The following is a 17,471-nucleotide window of genomic DNA, read 5'->3' as shown; positions in this document are numbered from 1 at the left end:
ATGGAAACATTTATCATCCTGATTGCTCTGGAGTGGCAGGTGGTGTTATCAATTACCTCTTCTTACCAATAATAATATTAATCTAGCAATATCTGCGCTCAAGTGCCGGCGGATTTCCCAGCCGTTCTTTAAAGAGCGTCGGAGACGCGCGCGCGCGGGCGCGTGTCTTTTTTGGGGGGGGTGAAGGGTGGGGAGCAAATTGAAACTTCCAAGTTTTCCAAAGGAAAACTAGGGGAGGGGAGATGGGGATTCAGGGTGGGCTGGAGGAATGGCTCGAGCTGGAGGCTGAGGTTGCGATCCTCTTACATCCTTTACCCGGGAGTAAATCCCATTGAGCTCAATGGGGTGTGCTTCTGAGCAGACGTGAATTAGAGGATTCTGTTAGAGGGGAACGAAAAGATAATGAACATTAAACTCCGTATAATGGACGCCCACACACACACACACAAACCTGCAATCAGGAAATTTATTCTCTCTCTTTTTAGCATGTACCCGGAAAGTGTGAGCTCCACCTTCTCTGCACGTGAGTCTCTCTTTGAAGGTTTTCTCGGATTTGCGAGCCCCTGTCCGGAGTTATATAGATATGCATATACACACGGGAGATTAAACTCTTTACCCTTTTCCCTCTTGAGAAATCAATCTTGCAGATCAGATTCCTCTGCCACCCCTTCCCCACCAACCACCCAACCACCCCACTTCTCAAGGATACGAGTGAAAGGAAGCCTGCATAATTGTGTATCCCATTAATGTTATAACAAAATACAGTACTAATTGGAAAAATATTATTATCAAGCAGACAAAATGATTGCGTGCCTTCCTTTCAGATGAAAACACCATTGCGGAGGGAAGGGCAATTAACAAATTAGATTTAATTACAGGGGGAGGGGGGAAAGCAAGTTGGTGTTTGATTATGCCCCCCCTCCACGCACCACCCACTATTATGTATTAAAATATTATAAGGTTTCTGTACTACCAGTAGGGCGAGGAGTAAAATGGCTGGAATTGTATCCACACATTCTTGATTTTTGGATTTATAGGTTATTATTCTTTTAATATCTCGACGCTTGTGCTGTAATCCACATATAGATCAGTTAACCTGCTATCTAAAGTGCCTCTGTATATCGCCCCACGTTTTACTTCCTTTATTTCGGCTTGAAGGTTTTAGGATAGGGCTACAGAAAACTTTCTTACGCGACAGAGAGAGAAAGTGTTTGTAGGGAGAGTAGAATTGGTGCGGTTTCGATTCTTCACATCCTGATTGTTTCTCCCTTAAACTACAGCCCTCAGGGAGAAAGCGGAACCTCCAAAATTGGGAGCCACCGGATTTGACAAACGTCGGTCCTCTCTCCGCCGGATCAGGGGAAAGATTTTGGGGTGGGGGTAGCAGCGCGCAAGCAGGTGTGAAGTAAAGAGGATGAGCGACCCTTCCATTAAAGGCTTTCCTCTGGTGACCCGCTTCCACACAGGCAGAGGAGGCAGTGGGAAAATGTTGGTATTCTTTTGCCTTTAAAGCAAGAACTTTCAGAAGTCCTTCGACTCCCAGAATACACACACACACACACACACACACACGCCCCTACCTATCTCCCCCGGCCCGCATTAAATAACCACCACCAACAACTTGTGTGTGTTTAAAACAAAACCGGAAAAGATGTGAGATGCAGTGCTATGCAAATACCGGAGATACAAATCTGGTAACGATGCCTTCTTAAGGCCGGCTGGTCATTAAACATCCCTAAGTGGCTCTTTCCCCCCCTTTTCGTTTCCCCCTTGGAGATCCTTTCCCATCCCACAAAATCTCTCGTAGTGTATTTGTTGGGGATTTTTAAGAAGCGAAAGTAAGCTTTTAGACAACTCTCATTCATTATGTTTTTTAGAAGAATATTTTATTTGAATCCACGTACAAAAACAATGGTTTGGGGTGGTGGGCAAGCTTCCGAGAAATTGCTTCGCAGGTGACGACCGGATTGAAACTGAAATTATATTTCTATAGGCAGATATAGCTATCTAAATCTGATCGGGTGAAGATGCTTTAGGTACATTTTCTTGGAAGGCACAGAAGATCCCTAGGCAGGCGCGAACTGGAAACCGAGCTCCCTCGGATCCAGTGGGCGTTTACTTTCAAGTAAATGTGCTTAGGATCCCAGCCAAACTAAATAACTGGCCTTTTGCACTTCGGAAGAAATGCCAACACGCCAAAAAGAAAAGGGAGATCTCGGACCCGCCTGGGTTTTAATTCCCGGCCGGAAGGTTTCTATAGCAGCAGTCGCTGCCGGTCCCCTGGACCTATTCCTTTCTGCCCCACTTTTGCACATACGCAGGGGGTCCTGAAAAGGAGTCTACTTGTGGGGAAAACGTTCACACAACCCCCAGCAAACTCCGATTCTCGCCGAGCTGCACCTCACGTCCTTTCTCGTCTCCCCCTCCCCTCCCCAGTTCTCTGCTGGCAGAGGACCCAGCCGAGCCGGCAAAACTTCCCAGCTGCTTTGAACCACTCCAAGTCTTCCTGGAGAGAAGTCAGAAAGGCAAACGAGGGAGAGAAGGAGGAGGAAGGCAAGGGAGAAAATAAATAAAAAAGAGAAACTCAAAACAAATAGCAAGAAAAAGTAAATAAAAGTCTCACGTTCACAGCATGTATGCATCGCATTCGAAACACTTGGAATATGGGGAGAAATAGCAGAAAATGCTCTCTGGGTTTGCTTTCGTGGTGTATAAAGTCTCGATCCAGGTGGAGGGTTGTTTTGGGGAAATCTATTCGTTTAGCCCTTTCCGGGTTTTGTTTTGTTTTTAGTTCAAAAACTTCGACTATTAAAAACGATGCGAAAAGGCGTAGTTTTAGTGTTTTAGAGGGGGAGAGAATGAGAAAAAATTCAGATTGCTGGAAGAGATTGAGAAAAGAAATTAAATCAGTTTGCCGGGATTGTCAAAACTTTTTTTGTTTTGTTTTGTTTCGCAACAAACGGAACAGAAAGGGAAGGGAAGCCGGCGCAACGGAGGAGAAGCGCTCGGTAGGAACGGCGCTGGTTCCGCTGAACGCAGCGTGGAAAAGTTTCACTAACAAGCGCCGTTTCCCCAAGAGAAGCCGAGCTGTGGGTGTCCTTAAAGGCTGAGGATGAAGGGATTACGTGAAAGGAGGGGGCCTAATGCAAGAGAGAGGGGGGAGGAAGTGGAGGAAAGCCCTTTCCCCCAAATCCCCCGCGCCTCTCCTTTCCCCCGTTTCCGCAAGGTGGGCGCCTGCGAGCCCGAGACCAAAGACTTTGCCGGAGGTGATACGGAGCCCGAAAGCAGCAGCAGCGAAATCTAGCTCGGATGGCAAAACTGGGGGGAGAGAGAGTCGGTGGGGGGAAATGGAGAAGAAAACAAAAAGAAAGGATGGCAGGAGGTTGATGCAAAGGTTGGAGGAGGCGAGTAGGTCCGTGGGACATCCTAGCGGTGGGCGCCGTCGTGGGAAGTCTTTCGTGCCCAACTTGTGGCTGAGTTTCACACTTCGGGGTGGATCCGGAGCGGAGCGCCCAGCCCCACGCCCCCCCCCACCCCCGGTGGCGAAGCAGGACTGGAATTGAGAAACTGGGAGGAAATCCCAGGAGAGAATCGAGGGGGGGGGAGAGGGGATTCCTCTCTCTTGGGGAAAACAAAAGAGAGGGAGAGAGGGAGTCTGGCGGGGGGGGGGGGGAGAAGCCACCGGTGTGGACAAGTGTTTGCTGCGGAGAGGCGCCCTCGGTGGCGTCCGGGAGCTGCTCGTCCGGCGTCGGCGGCGAGGGGGCAGCAGCAGGAAGGAGGAGGAGGCGGAGCCCCGTCGCCGCCGTTGCCGCTGCCCAACTTGAAAGTTTCTCTCCGCCGCAACCCGCGACGCCCTGGCGGCGCGCAGTCCTCCTTCTCCCGCGCAGGGGGAGGCATCGATTGGCGAGCGCCGGGTGCCAAGGCAGGCTGCCGCCCAATCGAGGAAAGTGCGAGGAGGAGGAGGAGGAGGAAGAGGCGGGGGAGGCGGCCAGGGAATACCCACCTCCCCCGCGGCAGCCCAACCCTCGCTCCCCCTCCCAAGCCTCGCTGGGGGTCGCCGGTGGTGGGTTTTCCCCACCTTCCCCCCACCACACCCCCCCCCCTTGCCGGCGACCAAGGATTTTGTCTCTCTCTCTCTCTCTCTCTTTGCAAACAAAACCGAGATCCTTTGGCACCGAGGGCGCAGCGACTCGGGAGAAGGGAGACGGGAGCAAGTGGGGAGGAGGAGGAGGAGCGGCGGCGGCGGCGGCGCCCCCAAAGAGCGGGGAAGTCACACCGCAACCTGTGCCGGAGCCGGAGAGAACAGAAAACTTCCGAGCACCGGACAACAGGAAGTGGCCACCGGCGGCGATCTTCCAGCAAAGGAGGCACCGGCCGAGCGGCTCTTGTTGGTCGGCGCGAGAGAAGAAGAGAGAAGCTGCAAGACAAAGAAGGAGGGGGAGAGAAGGCGAGAGGTGAAAGACAAAACTCCCCAGCCCCGAGTTTGGCTGCTCGACCCCCTCCCCGATCTCCAAACAACGCCTCCCTCCCCAGAGAAGCCGAAGTCAGCGCAGGCGGGCAGCGATCGCAGGAGCGAAGGAGACGCAGGGCGAGGCAGCGAAGAGCAGAAAACAAACGCAGGCAAAAGTTGCTCGCTCGCTCTGTTTTGTTTCCTCCTCTTTTCTTTTTTACTAAAAAGAATCTCTCGACAAAAAGACGTTAGCCAGGCGCCGCAGCAGGAAGAAGAAAGAAACTTAAGGGCGATGCAGACTAACTTCTGGGTAAAGAGGAACCTGGAAAAAAGACACAGAGTGATGTAATTTTGTTTGAAAGGAAGGGGCGGAAAAGCCGCGAGAGAACATGCCCTCCCCGCAGCCGGGAAGCCGGGGCACCTATGTGGTGTAAAGTGAATGCACACGCCGAGAGAGAGAGAGCCCCGTGCGGGGTGCGCGCTGCGCTGCTGCTGCTGCCGCTGCCGCCCGTGTCCCCGCTTGCCGCCGCCGCCGCCGCCGCTACCTCTGCAGTCGGTGCCTCTCGCAGGAGGCGCTGCTGGTGCCGGGCAGACGCATCCTTGGGCGGACTGAGGCGGCTAATTGCTGAGCGCCCTCCCTCATTTACATATGCAGCCCGAGCCCGCTGGAGCCGGGCCAATCCGCGCTCGCCCCCGGCATCATTAATCGCCATGCATTATTCACAATCATAATTACTGAGCCCCGTGCGCGAGGCGCGCAGCCGGCCGCGCACCCAGCACAGACCCGCGGAGCCCCCGCCCGGCTCAGCCGCCGCCGCCGCTACTTGCTCGGGCGCTTCGCGAGTTTGTCGCCGGGAAGGGGGGAGTTGCTGCTGCTGCTCTTAATTGATCGGCGCCGAAATCCGGAGGAAGGGGTGGCCCGCCCGACGCCGACGCCAACTCGACTTTCCCCTCGCCACCAAGTCCTCCTCCTCCTCCTCCTCCTCCCCCCACCTATCTAATCGCCCCTCCACCACCCCCTCCCCCCCAACCACCACCCCAGCGCTCCACCTCTCGCCGATGTCTCTGCAAAAAGCAGGCACCAGAAGACGCCTCAGTTAGCAGCATGTCTCGGCGAAAGCAAGCCAAGCCCCAGCATCTCAGATCGGACGAGGAGCTGCAAGCCGAGGTGCTTTCGGAGCAGGGTAAGCCAGAGGGCGCAGCAGCCCCGGGGCTAGGGAGGGCTGGGCGCTTCCCGATCCTAGGCTTTCTTCTGGGAGAGCTCAGCGGAGAAACGATCCTGCCCGCCCCCCTCCTTGGGAAGCGTGAGGCGGCAGAAAGCGCAGCCGGCGTCGGGCAGGAAAGTTCAGCCGCTCGGCCCAAGTTTCTTCCGGCTTCCCTCCCTCCCTCCGCCTCCACCTTGCCGAGCTTCCCTCCCTTCCCGCGAAGCCCTGGCTGGCCCTGTTGCGTGCGCCCGGCCGCTTGAATTATGGCTGGGCTTCGGAGGGAGACACTTCGACGGGGGGGGGGCGAGCAGGCAGTGTGGGAGACGGACGCCCCTCACGCCCAGCCCAGGCTCGCCTTCTCGCCGCCTCTCCCCATCGGGGTTCACGATGAGGAGTTTGGGACGGAAGAAACCCAGCCGCTTTCTCCAAAGCGAAAAGTTAACAAGATCTTTTTTCACCCCGTTTTGACCGAGCCGCCGAGGCTGCAAACTACAGATTTTGGGCTCCGCTGGTGTAACTGCCCGGAAGCGGCCCTGACGGCGGCAGCTGTCGCGTCCCCCTTGGCAACAAATAAACCCCACGAGGCCTCTGTGTGTGGATGGAGGGGGAGGGGGGAACCCCATATCTCTCCCCCCCCCCGTCCTAACGGTGTTTTACTCTGAAGTAAGCCCCTCAGTTTTCCCCCCTGGCCCTTGGGAACTCGAGGGCGAGAGGGGGCTTCGTCGAGGCCCCCGAGGCTCCTCCCTCCGACGCCCAGAGAAGGTGGCCAGGCCGAGGGCTTGGGAGAAGATCGCTATCTGCGCCTATGACTTCCTGCGGCTTCCTTCAAAGGAACAGGCCGAGGCGAGAGGGGCGGGTGGTGTTGGTGGTTCCTTTCTGGAGAGGGTCAAAGGGAGAAGATGCCTCTCCTGGGCGTGAGGGAGGCAGGCCTGAGGTGGATAAGTTGCCTGCCCTCAGGGCCAGAGCTTAGGTCTCTACTCCCGCCTTCCCTTCCCTTGCCATCTCTATTGCCATGAAGATGTCCATGGCGTCGAGGTTGGAGTAGGAATTGCCATCTTCTTTTCCCCCTCCTCACAAGGTTGAAAAGGGGGTTTCTTTGGGCCCCCGCGTGCCAAAGAGCGCACTCAGCCTTGCCCAAAGTGCTAGTGAAACAAGTAGCCCCCGATTTCCAAATCTCTGTGGTTTGCAGCTGGTCAAACTTATTTTCTTGAGCTGTCATTTCTGAATGTGTTAGGATCACTTTGTGACTATATTCACCGTGTGGCACTTAAAAAATTTGCCACTTTTTTTTTCTGGAGGGGAAGACAAAATCCACTAGGAAGTTTTTCAATCCTTTCCCTCATAAAGTTATCGCCTGCATTTCCAGCGTAATCAGGAAAAATCGTGGTTGGAAATAAATTTCTTCCCCTCCCTGCTGATCCATAATTACTTCATCCAGCCTTCTTCCTTTTTATTTTGCCCAAGAAAAAAACACATCTTGGGAAAGGAGTTTGTTCTGAGGGGGAAGAAGAAGTTGGCAACAAAGGATTTTTCACTATTTTAAATAAACTTTGCAGCCTTGAAGCTTAGGGCAGTGTGGCTTGGTTTCGTAAGCATATGCTAGATTGCCAAATGCTCAGGGCTCCCATTGCTATCATCTCCTTTTCCTAAAAGGACTCCAAAAACAGAAGTGGAAGGGGTTGGCTGCTGCAGCTAGTAATGTGAAAAGCTTCTTGGGTAATGGCAATAATGGAGAGGCAGCGAAACAAGTTCCCTGGGTCACAGCAGAAGTATAAAATTACACATTTCTTGTTTTGTTATTAACACTTCCTTTGGTTTCAAAATACTTCACTGTAGGCAAATCAGCATTTCTTTAATAAAGATACAGCATTGTTATTTAAATCTGTAGTGGTTTGGGAGGGTCCTTGGTTTAAGAATTTAGACAACACTGAATATTTTAAAAAGTTAACGAGGGGAAAAAAGTGCCTCATTATGGTACTTCTGGTGAGTTAATAAATTGAAGAAAATTGTTCAGCTTGGAGGGTTTTTCTTTTGGGGGGGGTGTTGCTTAGCATCTCTTATCTATGTAGCCATGTCACCCAAGATTAGAACAGGAGATATGCTAAAAAGAAACGCTTGCATATGGTGTGTAGATTAAGAACAAAGAATCTTTTTGTCATGGAAATGTTTTTTTCTCTTTTTTTCTTTTTTGGGGTTTTGTTTTGTTTACTTCATCACATAGAATTTCTCACACTTGGTTTGTTTTGTATTGCCCTCAATGACTACATGATCAAATGAATGGATTTATTTCTGCCGAATGAGAAAGACAGTCTTTCCATCAAAAGGACTACATTGCATCCCAGTGAGGAATTTTAAAAGCGTTATTATTGTGGTCCTTGAATAGCTCAAAATCGGCTTTCACAGCAGCCCTTAAAATGCAACAATGTAAATACTTCTCTGCTTTAGAATGTTGTAATCAGAATGTTCTATGTCCCTTTTTAATATATCTTAATTCATAGAGTAAAACATTATTGTAAGGGATTATTAAGGAGCTGAAGTAGTCCTGCTTGCATGTTGCACTTTCATTTTCAGAAACATGAATATAGGGAGGTATATAAACTGCTGTATGTTTAGGAACATGAGTTTGGTGCTCATCATTTACACATTTTTTACAATTAAGTATTTTTTCCTCTCTAAAGGCTCATAAGAGTTCAAACGTATCTTATAAAGTCAGCTCTCATCATTGTAGTTTACAGTTAAAGTCAAGGCATTGCCACAGTTCCTGGCTCTTGTTTTGCAACAGGCCAAAAACTAGCTCTCACCATTTATAGCACGCAAAAAGAACACTTGCAGCATTCCCCCCCCCCACAAAAAAATACTCTATAATCTAAATATATTTCAACCTTCATTTTCATTAGTATTTTTAACTACTTAGTCTTTTATATAACATAACTGCTTAATCTGCTGCTAAGCTTGCCTGAATCATATATGTGTATGTGTGTATACACACACACACACACACACACACACACACACACACATAGAATCACATTTAATGTTGCATTTGAAGACTACTTTCATTAAGGAAAGCTATTAAGGGTTAATGCTCCTTTTTCTGGCAGATATTATGTTACACAGTAGCAAAAAGAAACCTGACAGTTTGACAGAGTGGAAGATAAACATTAGGCCATATTTAAAGTTATACGAAGGCCAGTCAATTTAGGTGGCAGTGTTACAATAGGAAGTTTTAGCAATACAATAAATAATTGTTGAAGTCAGCTTGAACTACAGTGCAGTGCAACTTTATTTCACGAAGCAGAGCCTTCTCAGAAGTATGAAAACCACTCAGAATATCGCAAAGTGATATTTTGAAACGTTTGTTGTGGGAAAGATAGTTTTGGCAATTTGGAGAACGAATGCTTGCATGCAGCGATTAATTAGAATCTGTATAGCGGTTTATGCTGACAAGTAGTGAATGAAAGGTATTTATGCACTAAACGTTTTAAAGGGTGCCATATTGAAAGAAATGGTCATTATAAAGAGTAGCACAATAACTGAAGGAGTTGTTATAAAACCCAATATGGTGAATTTGCTGTTCTCTATGCTGAATGAGTTTAATCTCAAATATCAGGAGACTTTACATCCCCAGTTAAATGATTATCTCTAAATCAACAGATTACTGTACTAGCATTACAGAACAGTCTTGTTTTGTTGCAGCAAATGGGAATGTTGCACACACTTTAACCCAAATGCAGTGACAATGTTGAAGAGGGGGGAACCCTAAGCGTATTCTAGTGGATGATAACTGATCAGAGATGGCCTTAAAAATAATTATTAGAAGAAATTTCGAGAATGTATTTTGTACCTTTTAAGGTAACAGTAATTATTGCTTAGCTTACGTTTATTAGGAACCAACTCTTACAGTAATGTTACATGGCTAACAAAAATACATTTGTATTGTGCTTTTTATATATATTTGTCATACATTGATATTATTGCTCTTGAAATTCTGCTCATAATTTTGATACATTTGAAATAGATACAGTAATATATCTGTCCAGACAGACAGATATAGGCTTACCTTTAGTAATATAAATATTTTGGCTCACTTCAGTACTGTATTAGACATTTAGGGTTGTTGTTTTTTCCTCCCCTCAGTTCATTGTAATATAGCCAGTTATTTTGTAGATGTGGGTCTGTAGCATACTTGCTAATGTCCATTAAAATTATGTAGATAAAGAAGTGTGGGTATTACGTTATACTGTTCTGTAACATGTAATACTCTTAAGAGCATTAGAAGTAACAGTAAGCCCTGAATTAAATATGAAATTGTGTGACTTTTTCCAAGCTTTCTACTTCAAATAATAATTAGGTCATTGGTTTGTTTGTTTTCCAGTTTAAAAATAAGCCTTTACAAGATTTGCTGATTAACTGTTGGCATGAGGAAAGACAATTAACTTATTTTGCTTGTACTTGTAGTCTTATAGATGGCTACATTATAATAATTTCATTCCTATTTTATATCTATTCAAAGACCCCTCGTAAAGCATGGTTTAATAGCAGAAATTAATTTTACTAGTTTATTATTTTAGTATGCAAATGATAAAGCAGACTAAAAAGTCTCAAATTCTTTTGTGTTATTAATCCCAGATATGGCTCCTTAAGGAGGCAGTGAAACATATGCCTTTCATGAATAAGAAACATTTAATTTTATTTGAAAAATCATTACAATCAGCTCTGTGCAATTAATATAAGCTGGATGTTCATATTTGAAAGCTGATCACTTTTCTAGCCAAAATGTTGGTTTTTTAAGGATCATATATATTCTTAAAGCAGCTACTTATAGTTTCTTAACATACTAATATTCTGAAATTCGACTCAGCCTAAATAAAATTGTGCGCGTCTTCCATTTAAACATAGGATTATAAGATTTGGTTTGTTAACTGAATGCCAAAACCACACTAGCATGTCTAGTAAGCATTTTTTTAAAAATAAAATAAGGGCAGGATCCATTCAGCTTTGGATAATAAAATAGATGTGCTAGGATGTTGAATAGTTTCTGTCATATTTTGAACTATATATAATAGGAGGTGAAAAATTGAAAACACTGAAATGATACATTTTAGGTGCAAAATAACACAGCATGCTTTTACAAATAGTGAAGGTTCAGTTAAAAATAGCTTCAAGAGTAAGCAATAGATAGATTCAAAATTATTCTCATCTAATAGTGCAAAATGTCTGTTGCAGTTACATTTTTATATGAATCATTTCACTTCTTTTACTTTACTTTAAATATTTGTATTCAATAAGTAGTTTGGATGGAGTTTTTGAGAGTGCTTTCTAGGAAAATGAACTTAAGCAGTGGAAAGGAAATGAGCTGTGCATACATAGTCTCCTCCTAAACTTGTTTGAGAGTAGACCAGTTGAGATCCATGGGGGTTTTTTTAATCATAGAGCTGGATAGTTGCCAAAGGCAGTGACAAGTCATGTCACACAAGTACCGTAGAAAATATAAAATATCAGTGGTTCTTTCTGTAAAATAAAAATACTTCATCATCAAAGAGTACCATACTGTGGGTGATTCTTTTGTCTAATCATGAATGAATATGGCAGCAATACCTAAGCAGAACTCAAAAGCAGTTCTTATAAAAAAGTTTTGACTGCTGAGCTAAGGATAGAACAATATGCACCGATGAAAGACAATAAGAGGTCTGCATATTTTGCAAAGGAATGCTTTCCTCCTTCTTGTGTTGAAGATGTAGATATGTTATGTTTAGCATTCGAGACCACCCCCATTTTCTGTTTTCCGTGCTTTGGTGCCGAGTGTATTACGGAGTCTTTTTTTGTTTGTTGTCGGTGAAAAGGTGGGATTGCGTGGAGTGCCAGCAAGCTTTCCGATGGACTCTCCCTGAGGGTGGGTAGTTAGAAGTGCTTTGACAAGGTTTGCTGATTTAACCTTTGCCTGCTTTGCCCTGCCAGGGGTGGCCACTAGATGTCAAGCTCATAATACAATTAGTACATCTGTGCAGTTGACCTTGGCAGCGCGGCTTACCACTTGTTCTGTTAAGTGTTAACACCGACTCTGAGTGTTAACTAGAGATCCGTCTGAGTTTTTGCTACATTCTGTGCAGCTTATCAAATGCCCCATCTAGTTCGACACAAGTGTTTACAGTTCTAAAGAAGTGGGGGGGGGGGTGAGCCTTGTTTTATGTAGCTTTGAATTCCTTAATTAACCTTGCCAGAGCTGATGCAGTTTTATTTTGCTTAATCGAAGCGACTTTGTTGGTCATCCATCTCACTTTCTATGCATATTAATGTTTCACAAGGATGATGGCAACTGACCCAATTGGTTTGTTAGTGGTTATATTACTTTATTTATATAGAATAGTTATCTGTGGAGAGCTAGATCGGTGAGATACCGTTATATTTCAAGGCTGGAGTTCAGGCCTGATACTGCAACCATGCACTTATGCAAATAGCTACGATGCTGTCAGCGTGGCAGGAGTAGATATGTTTCTACAGAAGGTTCTATGTTATCAAACTGGTATTCCGTTTCTCATGCTCTCAAACTTGTAAGCGTCAAAATGGGTTAGATGTTAGCTTTTGTTTTGTGAACAGTATCTGAAGCCAGAAAGTCGCATTAAAAAGTGATCTCTTACATTTTTTAGACTCCTGTTATGCAGTATTTAATAATTCGTCACTTGATACACATCAGCAATTAAACCTTAATGTTGTATTAGCTCTTAATAAAAGTTTGTGTCACCTGTGTTTGGGTACTGGAAACACGAGCCAGCTCGCAACGAATTACAAATCCTGGTAAAACTGAATACGTGCAGTATTTAAACTTCGCCAGATCATTGTGCATCATTGCTTTCCTCCTGCTTCTAAAAATACACTGCTAACATTTTAATATATGATACTTACAGTTTTGCAGTTAGTCAAAACAAAATGTAAAGTGCTTGCTGTTTTCTTTATATGTGCAAAGAAATGCCCTAGCCTAGTGGCTGGCTGGATGTTGCATTTGTTTTAAGCAGAAAGCAGTTAGTGACTATGCCACAGGTGGCTGTTAAATAGTGAAATTTAGGCCACTGAATAGATCAAAATAAGTATACCAGGTCAACACAATGTTTTGCATAGCAAGAGTGCCCTCCACTGTTCACATTCATATTATCAGTTTATGTGGCCTGTGGAAAAGGGTAGAAATTTTTCTATTGAGTGTGGAATTTCTTCTACGTTGTTAAACACAGTAGGGGTCTCTATTTGTCTCCTCCTGTTTCACAGCTTGGGATCAGTATGTGATAATTCATCTTTCTTTATGGGATTCAAAGCTATCATAAAAAGAGTTAAAAAGAATTAATTTGAGAGAAAATAAAAGTTATTTTTTAATGTGATGTTTATTTTAAGAGATAACATAGCTAAAGCGAAAGAGTAGTATTAATTATCTATAGTGAATGAATGATATTAGATGTTGATAGCTGTTCAGTTAAGGAACATGCACATTAAAAGATAGCTGAACATTTATACTGACACAAAATAGATTTTGATAAGTAAAGTTATGTTTGAAAACACTGCGGAAAAATACTTTGTCATTCCGACAATCTGAATGGGTACAACCTGCCGATCTTTATTTGAGTAGCCATTGAGAATCAGAAAGTTTAATTAGTAGGAAAACTGGCTAATGTCCATAGTTTAAGGTATATTATACTTGCATGAGCCTGTTTTCCGTTTTAAAGCTTTTATTTTCATTGTATCTTCAAGTTTGCTAGTAAGGATTTTTTCCTTTGGGGAAAAATGAGTATTTCAAAATTAGTGTAAGATTTTTCGTCATTTGTATGCTGAATGGATTCACTTTGTTACAATTCATTTATCACTTTGAATAGTGTAGAAATAATGCATAGTGAATTGAACTTAAATTATCCTCTTGAGTAGACTCACTGAGATCGGTGGGTTTTAAGTTAGTCATGACCAACTTAAGTCTCATTGATTGTGAAGCATCTCCTCCATGCATTACCATTTTTGAATCCACCCCAATGTTTCTGTAGTTCCTTGGTTTACAACCAACAGCAGCTGAATAAGTCATGTAAAGCATATTAATGACAACAGTAAAAATATTTATCATACTACAAAAACAAATTACCCTGTTGATAACCAATGCCCATTGTGAAATTGGCATAAAAGTTTAAGATGCCGTGGGAAGCAAAATTAGCATTAAGAACAGGATTTCCTCAGAGAATACTATTTTAAATTGTACGTAAATTGTCATGGTCTGTGTAAATGATAATTGTAAAGGGTCTTGTTTGCAAAATTAGAATACGGAGACAAAGCTTACTCAGAGTAGAATAGTTTTCTGTGCCATTTATTTTAGGAAATACAGGAACATAAGCCAGACGGCCTTTCATGCCTGTACACATAAAAATATTTGAGAGCAGGTAGGGGAATAAGAAAAAAGCAAAGTTGGCTCTTGAGGGTTAGAGAGCGTTGTCCTCAAAATTCAAACACTGCATGGCCAGCAGCGGCAAGTAAAAGCGGGTGTGACATTTGTTTCAGTACTACCCCTTGCAAATAGTGCATATTTTAGGTTTTTGGTTCTTCTTTATTCTTAACATGTAGGATTATTCCTTAATAATGGGAAAGTGTACAGTCCCTGTTGCATTTCTGTTAGGCCCTTCTGATTCTAATGGAGAACTTGTACTGCTTGCAAACTGCACCAATACAGCTTGCTCTAGTAGATGCTGGGACATGGTGTGCTAAACCTCTTTGTACGCAGGGGGAAATATGCCAAAATTGGGGGCACATTGGCTCCCTCCTTTGCTCCATCTCTCATCTCCCTCTCTGCAGAGATGTATATGTTTCATATAGGAATGAATTGCTTTCTACCTAAACGTTTGACCCTTAAAAGCAATTTGGTAGCTACTTATAGTAGTATTGCTCCATGCAGGTAACTGGAATTACTGGAGTACCAGTTTTCACTGACATTCCCTGTCTAGAACCCAGTCCACAATCCAGGCACACCTTAGATTCTCATTGGCTTTAATCCAAATATTTTGACTGAACTATGGCTGTGGATTTGGCTGTGTATGACATGAATACAGATATATTCTCTCCACATCAACTCGTTGAATCTCTCACATAGACCGAACCCAAACTAGTTTACAATCAGAATGTAAGAAACTTTCTCAGAATAAGCTAATCAAAAATTTGAGATGAAATAGTGCACTGTAAATTAACAGGTAATTTCAAAAGTATATTCCTGTTAATAGAAATAGACATCTTTTTGGCTTTTTTTAAATAAAAAGATAGGGTTGTGAGTACTGAATATGAGCAGATTTTAAACTTGTCCCAGAGAGACATGTATAAGCAGCATTTGAATGTTTAAGGCAAAAAATGTTGTTATGGGCTATTTCCATCAAAGACATGAGCAAATTCTTTTTAAAATTGATGGGAAAGGCTGGCTCCATGGGGATTTTGATTTGAATAATCAAAAAGCAGGAGAAAAAACTAATTACAAACTGCATCACTGTGTAATACATTATTGCATTCTTTTATTTCTTGTTATAAATTTTCAGAACCCTCAATATGCCCTGTTCTTTTCTTTTGTACAAATTTTTTTGCAGATGATTGTTTCAGTATAAAACAGTATTTATAGGTACGTCTCAATGGATTGACTAAAGATACGTACTTTTAGATGATCGTGAAATTCATTAGAATGTGCAGAGTAAACTGCACATTATGATTCTAAACCTTTAATGAAAGTGAATTCTGTTAACCTTTTGTGGAACGTAAGTAGGGAATCCTTAGAATCATCTAATTTCTATAAACTGTCTGTGCTCCAAAATCGATGCACCTTTCCTGTTAGTGAGTTATTATGAATCACAAGAAACATTTCCAGTATTAAGAGCTTACTTCAGATGAAACTTTAATAAAAATCTTTTGAAAATTATGATGATTTTAAGAAGTATTGTAAAAAGCAGTTTAAAAAAATCAGTTTCATTATCTCTCATTTTAAATAGGTTTGAAGAAGCATCTCTCATTTTGGTGCCAGTAGACTAGAAATTAAAAGGTAAATTCAGTCTCAGTAATAAGAGCACAACATGGAATTTAGTTTTCCATTCATTTCCTATTACCTAAGTGATTGGGTCAAAGGTAATCTGGAGAAATAATTGTAAAGTATCAGAATATGGATTTTAATTTTGGAAAGAGAAATAATTCTTTCTCAGACTTCCGAAAATATTATTTCATCGCATTGGTAAAATACTATTTTATCACATTGATATACTATTCCTCCACAAAGCTTAAGGATGTGTGCCTACAGCTCTTCCAATTTACTCTCAACAACCCTGTGAGTTAAGTTAGACTGAGGGAGAAAGAGTGACTTGTTGAAAGCTACCTTCTGTTCAGCTTTATGGCGGAGCAGAATTTATGTTTACACCTCTCTCATCCAACTCCGGTACTCTAAACCACTCTGGCTCTTTAAAAAATGGCCATATGAATTAGTTGCAAAATTCTCCTTTAAACACTATCTGTACTTCAACCCTAAACACATATACTGGGAACTTACTCCAATATGCATATGTCTAACATAATATAGAATTATGGTGACAATATGCTTCAGTTTAGACATTGGACCAAACCTTGGTTTGTGCCTGTAGTTGAGAACCATACAGTGGTGTGGAGCTGTTGCCTACTTTAATTTGCTCATCACTCCAGCCTCTAAGAGTAGTGACCTCTAGAGGTGGTTTTTCAATCCAGACATCACACCAAACCATAGCTAAGGCAAATCATGAAGCCCTATTTCAGCTCAAAAGTTTCATATTCTTGTTTGTAGGCTATTCTCAAGCTGTGGTTTGCCAATTGCAACATAGCAGCAGCCATGATTGAGCTTTCTTAACTATGTATCCGGGGTGGCAGGGGCTGAATCTTTTACCTTGTTCTCCAAACCTAATACGTGTGGACTTATTGAACTGCCTTGGCCATATATATGGATATCAACTGTCGCATATATTTGGCTAAGAGTGGTCTGAGAAAGAATTGGCCACTTGCAATATAAAGGATTCAAGCTTTTTCTGATGTATGACTGTGGAGTAAGTAACTTAGGGAACAAAATGCTGGTTTAAATTGCTAGTAATCACTATCCCCAAATGTCCATTTGTTGAGTGGCCCAGAAAACTAAACAGCGAAGTGTGCAGTTATTTTCTCTGGCCTCCATAGTCTCATTACTTTAGAAAAATGAAAAATATGTATGAAGCATAGACACTAGTACAGTAATTGTAAAAAAGTTAATATGAAAAGTAAATATGTATTAGAATTGTAAGCTGAAGTAGATCAGCCTCTGAGTACTAATGCATTCTCCTTTTCTTAAGCTTTATAGTTAATACTGTTTTTAAGCTTTTATTATCATAGAAAGGATAGTTTTCTGAGGCTTAAATCTAAAAGTTCAGTGAATAGGATAAGGCTTGCATGAACCTTTGCGACTTTACTATTCTATTGTGCACTGTTATCTTGTTTTATACTGATGCCATTAATAGCAAAGGGCAGAATCCAGTTTCACTTCATACGTACAAATTTGGTAAATTAGTGTTATAAATAAGGCAGAGATAGTGCTTAGGTTTTAAACAAATAAATTGTTTTACTTTTTAGTTCTATGACAATTTTACAATATACTGTACAGCTAGTAAACAACTTCGTAACTATCACTGGTTCATATTCTATACTTCTGTGAAGGCTCATTTGTATAGATTCCGATTTATAATGATGTTTGCCTAGTCAGTTTAGAGAAAATCAGCCCCCTCTCATTTCTAAGAGAAAAGTAATAGCAATAGTATCTGTTCCACAATGAA

General features: G+C 43.0%; 1 protein-coding gene across 3 annotated transcripts in view; it reads left to right on the top strand.

Annotated features, from left to right (window-relative positions):
- The first annotated feature begins 5,450 nt into the window (after positions 1-5,450).
- SALL3 (spalt like transcription factor 3) overlaps positions 5,451-17,471 on the top strand; it is a 25,067-nt gene continuing 13,046 nt past the window's right edge. Inside the window, exon 1 of one of the 3 annotated variants that reach the window (XM_083624168.1) lies at positions 5,451-5,634. In XM_083624168.1, the coding sequence (XP_083480294.1) occupies positions 5,556-5,634 (79 nt within the window). In that variant the 5' untranslated portion in view covers positions 5,451-5,555. The remainder of the gene's footprint in view (positions 5,635-17,471) is intronic. The other 2 variants (XM_083624166.1, XM_083624167.1) reach the window with 2 other exon arrangements.

Source organism: Podarcis filfolensis (assembly GCF_964270895.1).
Source record: "Podarcis filfolensis genome assembly, chromosome: 7".
Taxonomy (NCBI): Eukaryota; Metazoa; Chordata; class Lepidosauria; order Squamata; family Lacertidae; genus Podarcis; species Podarcis filfolensis.
This window is presented reverse-complemented; position numbering and strand designations above follow the sequence as displayed.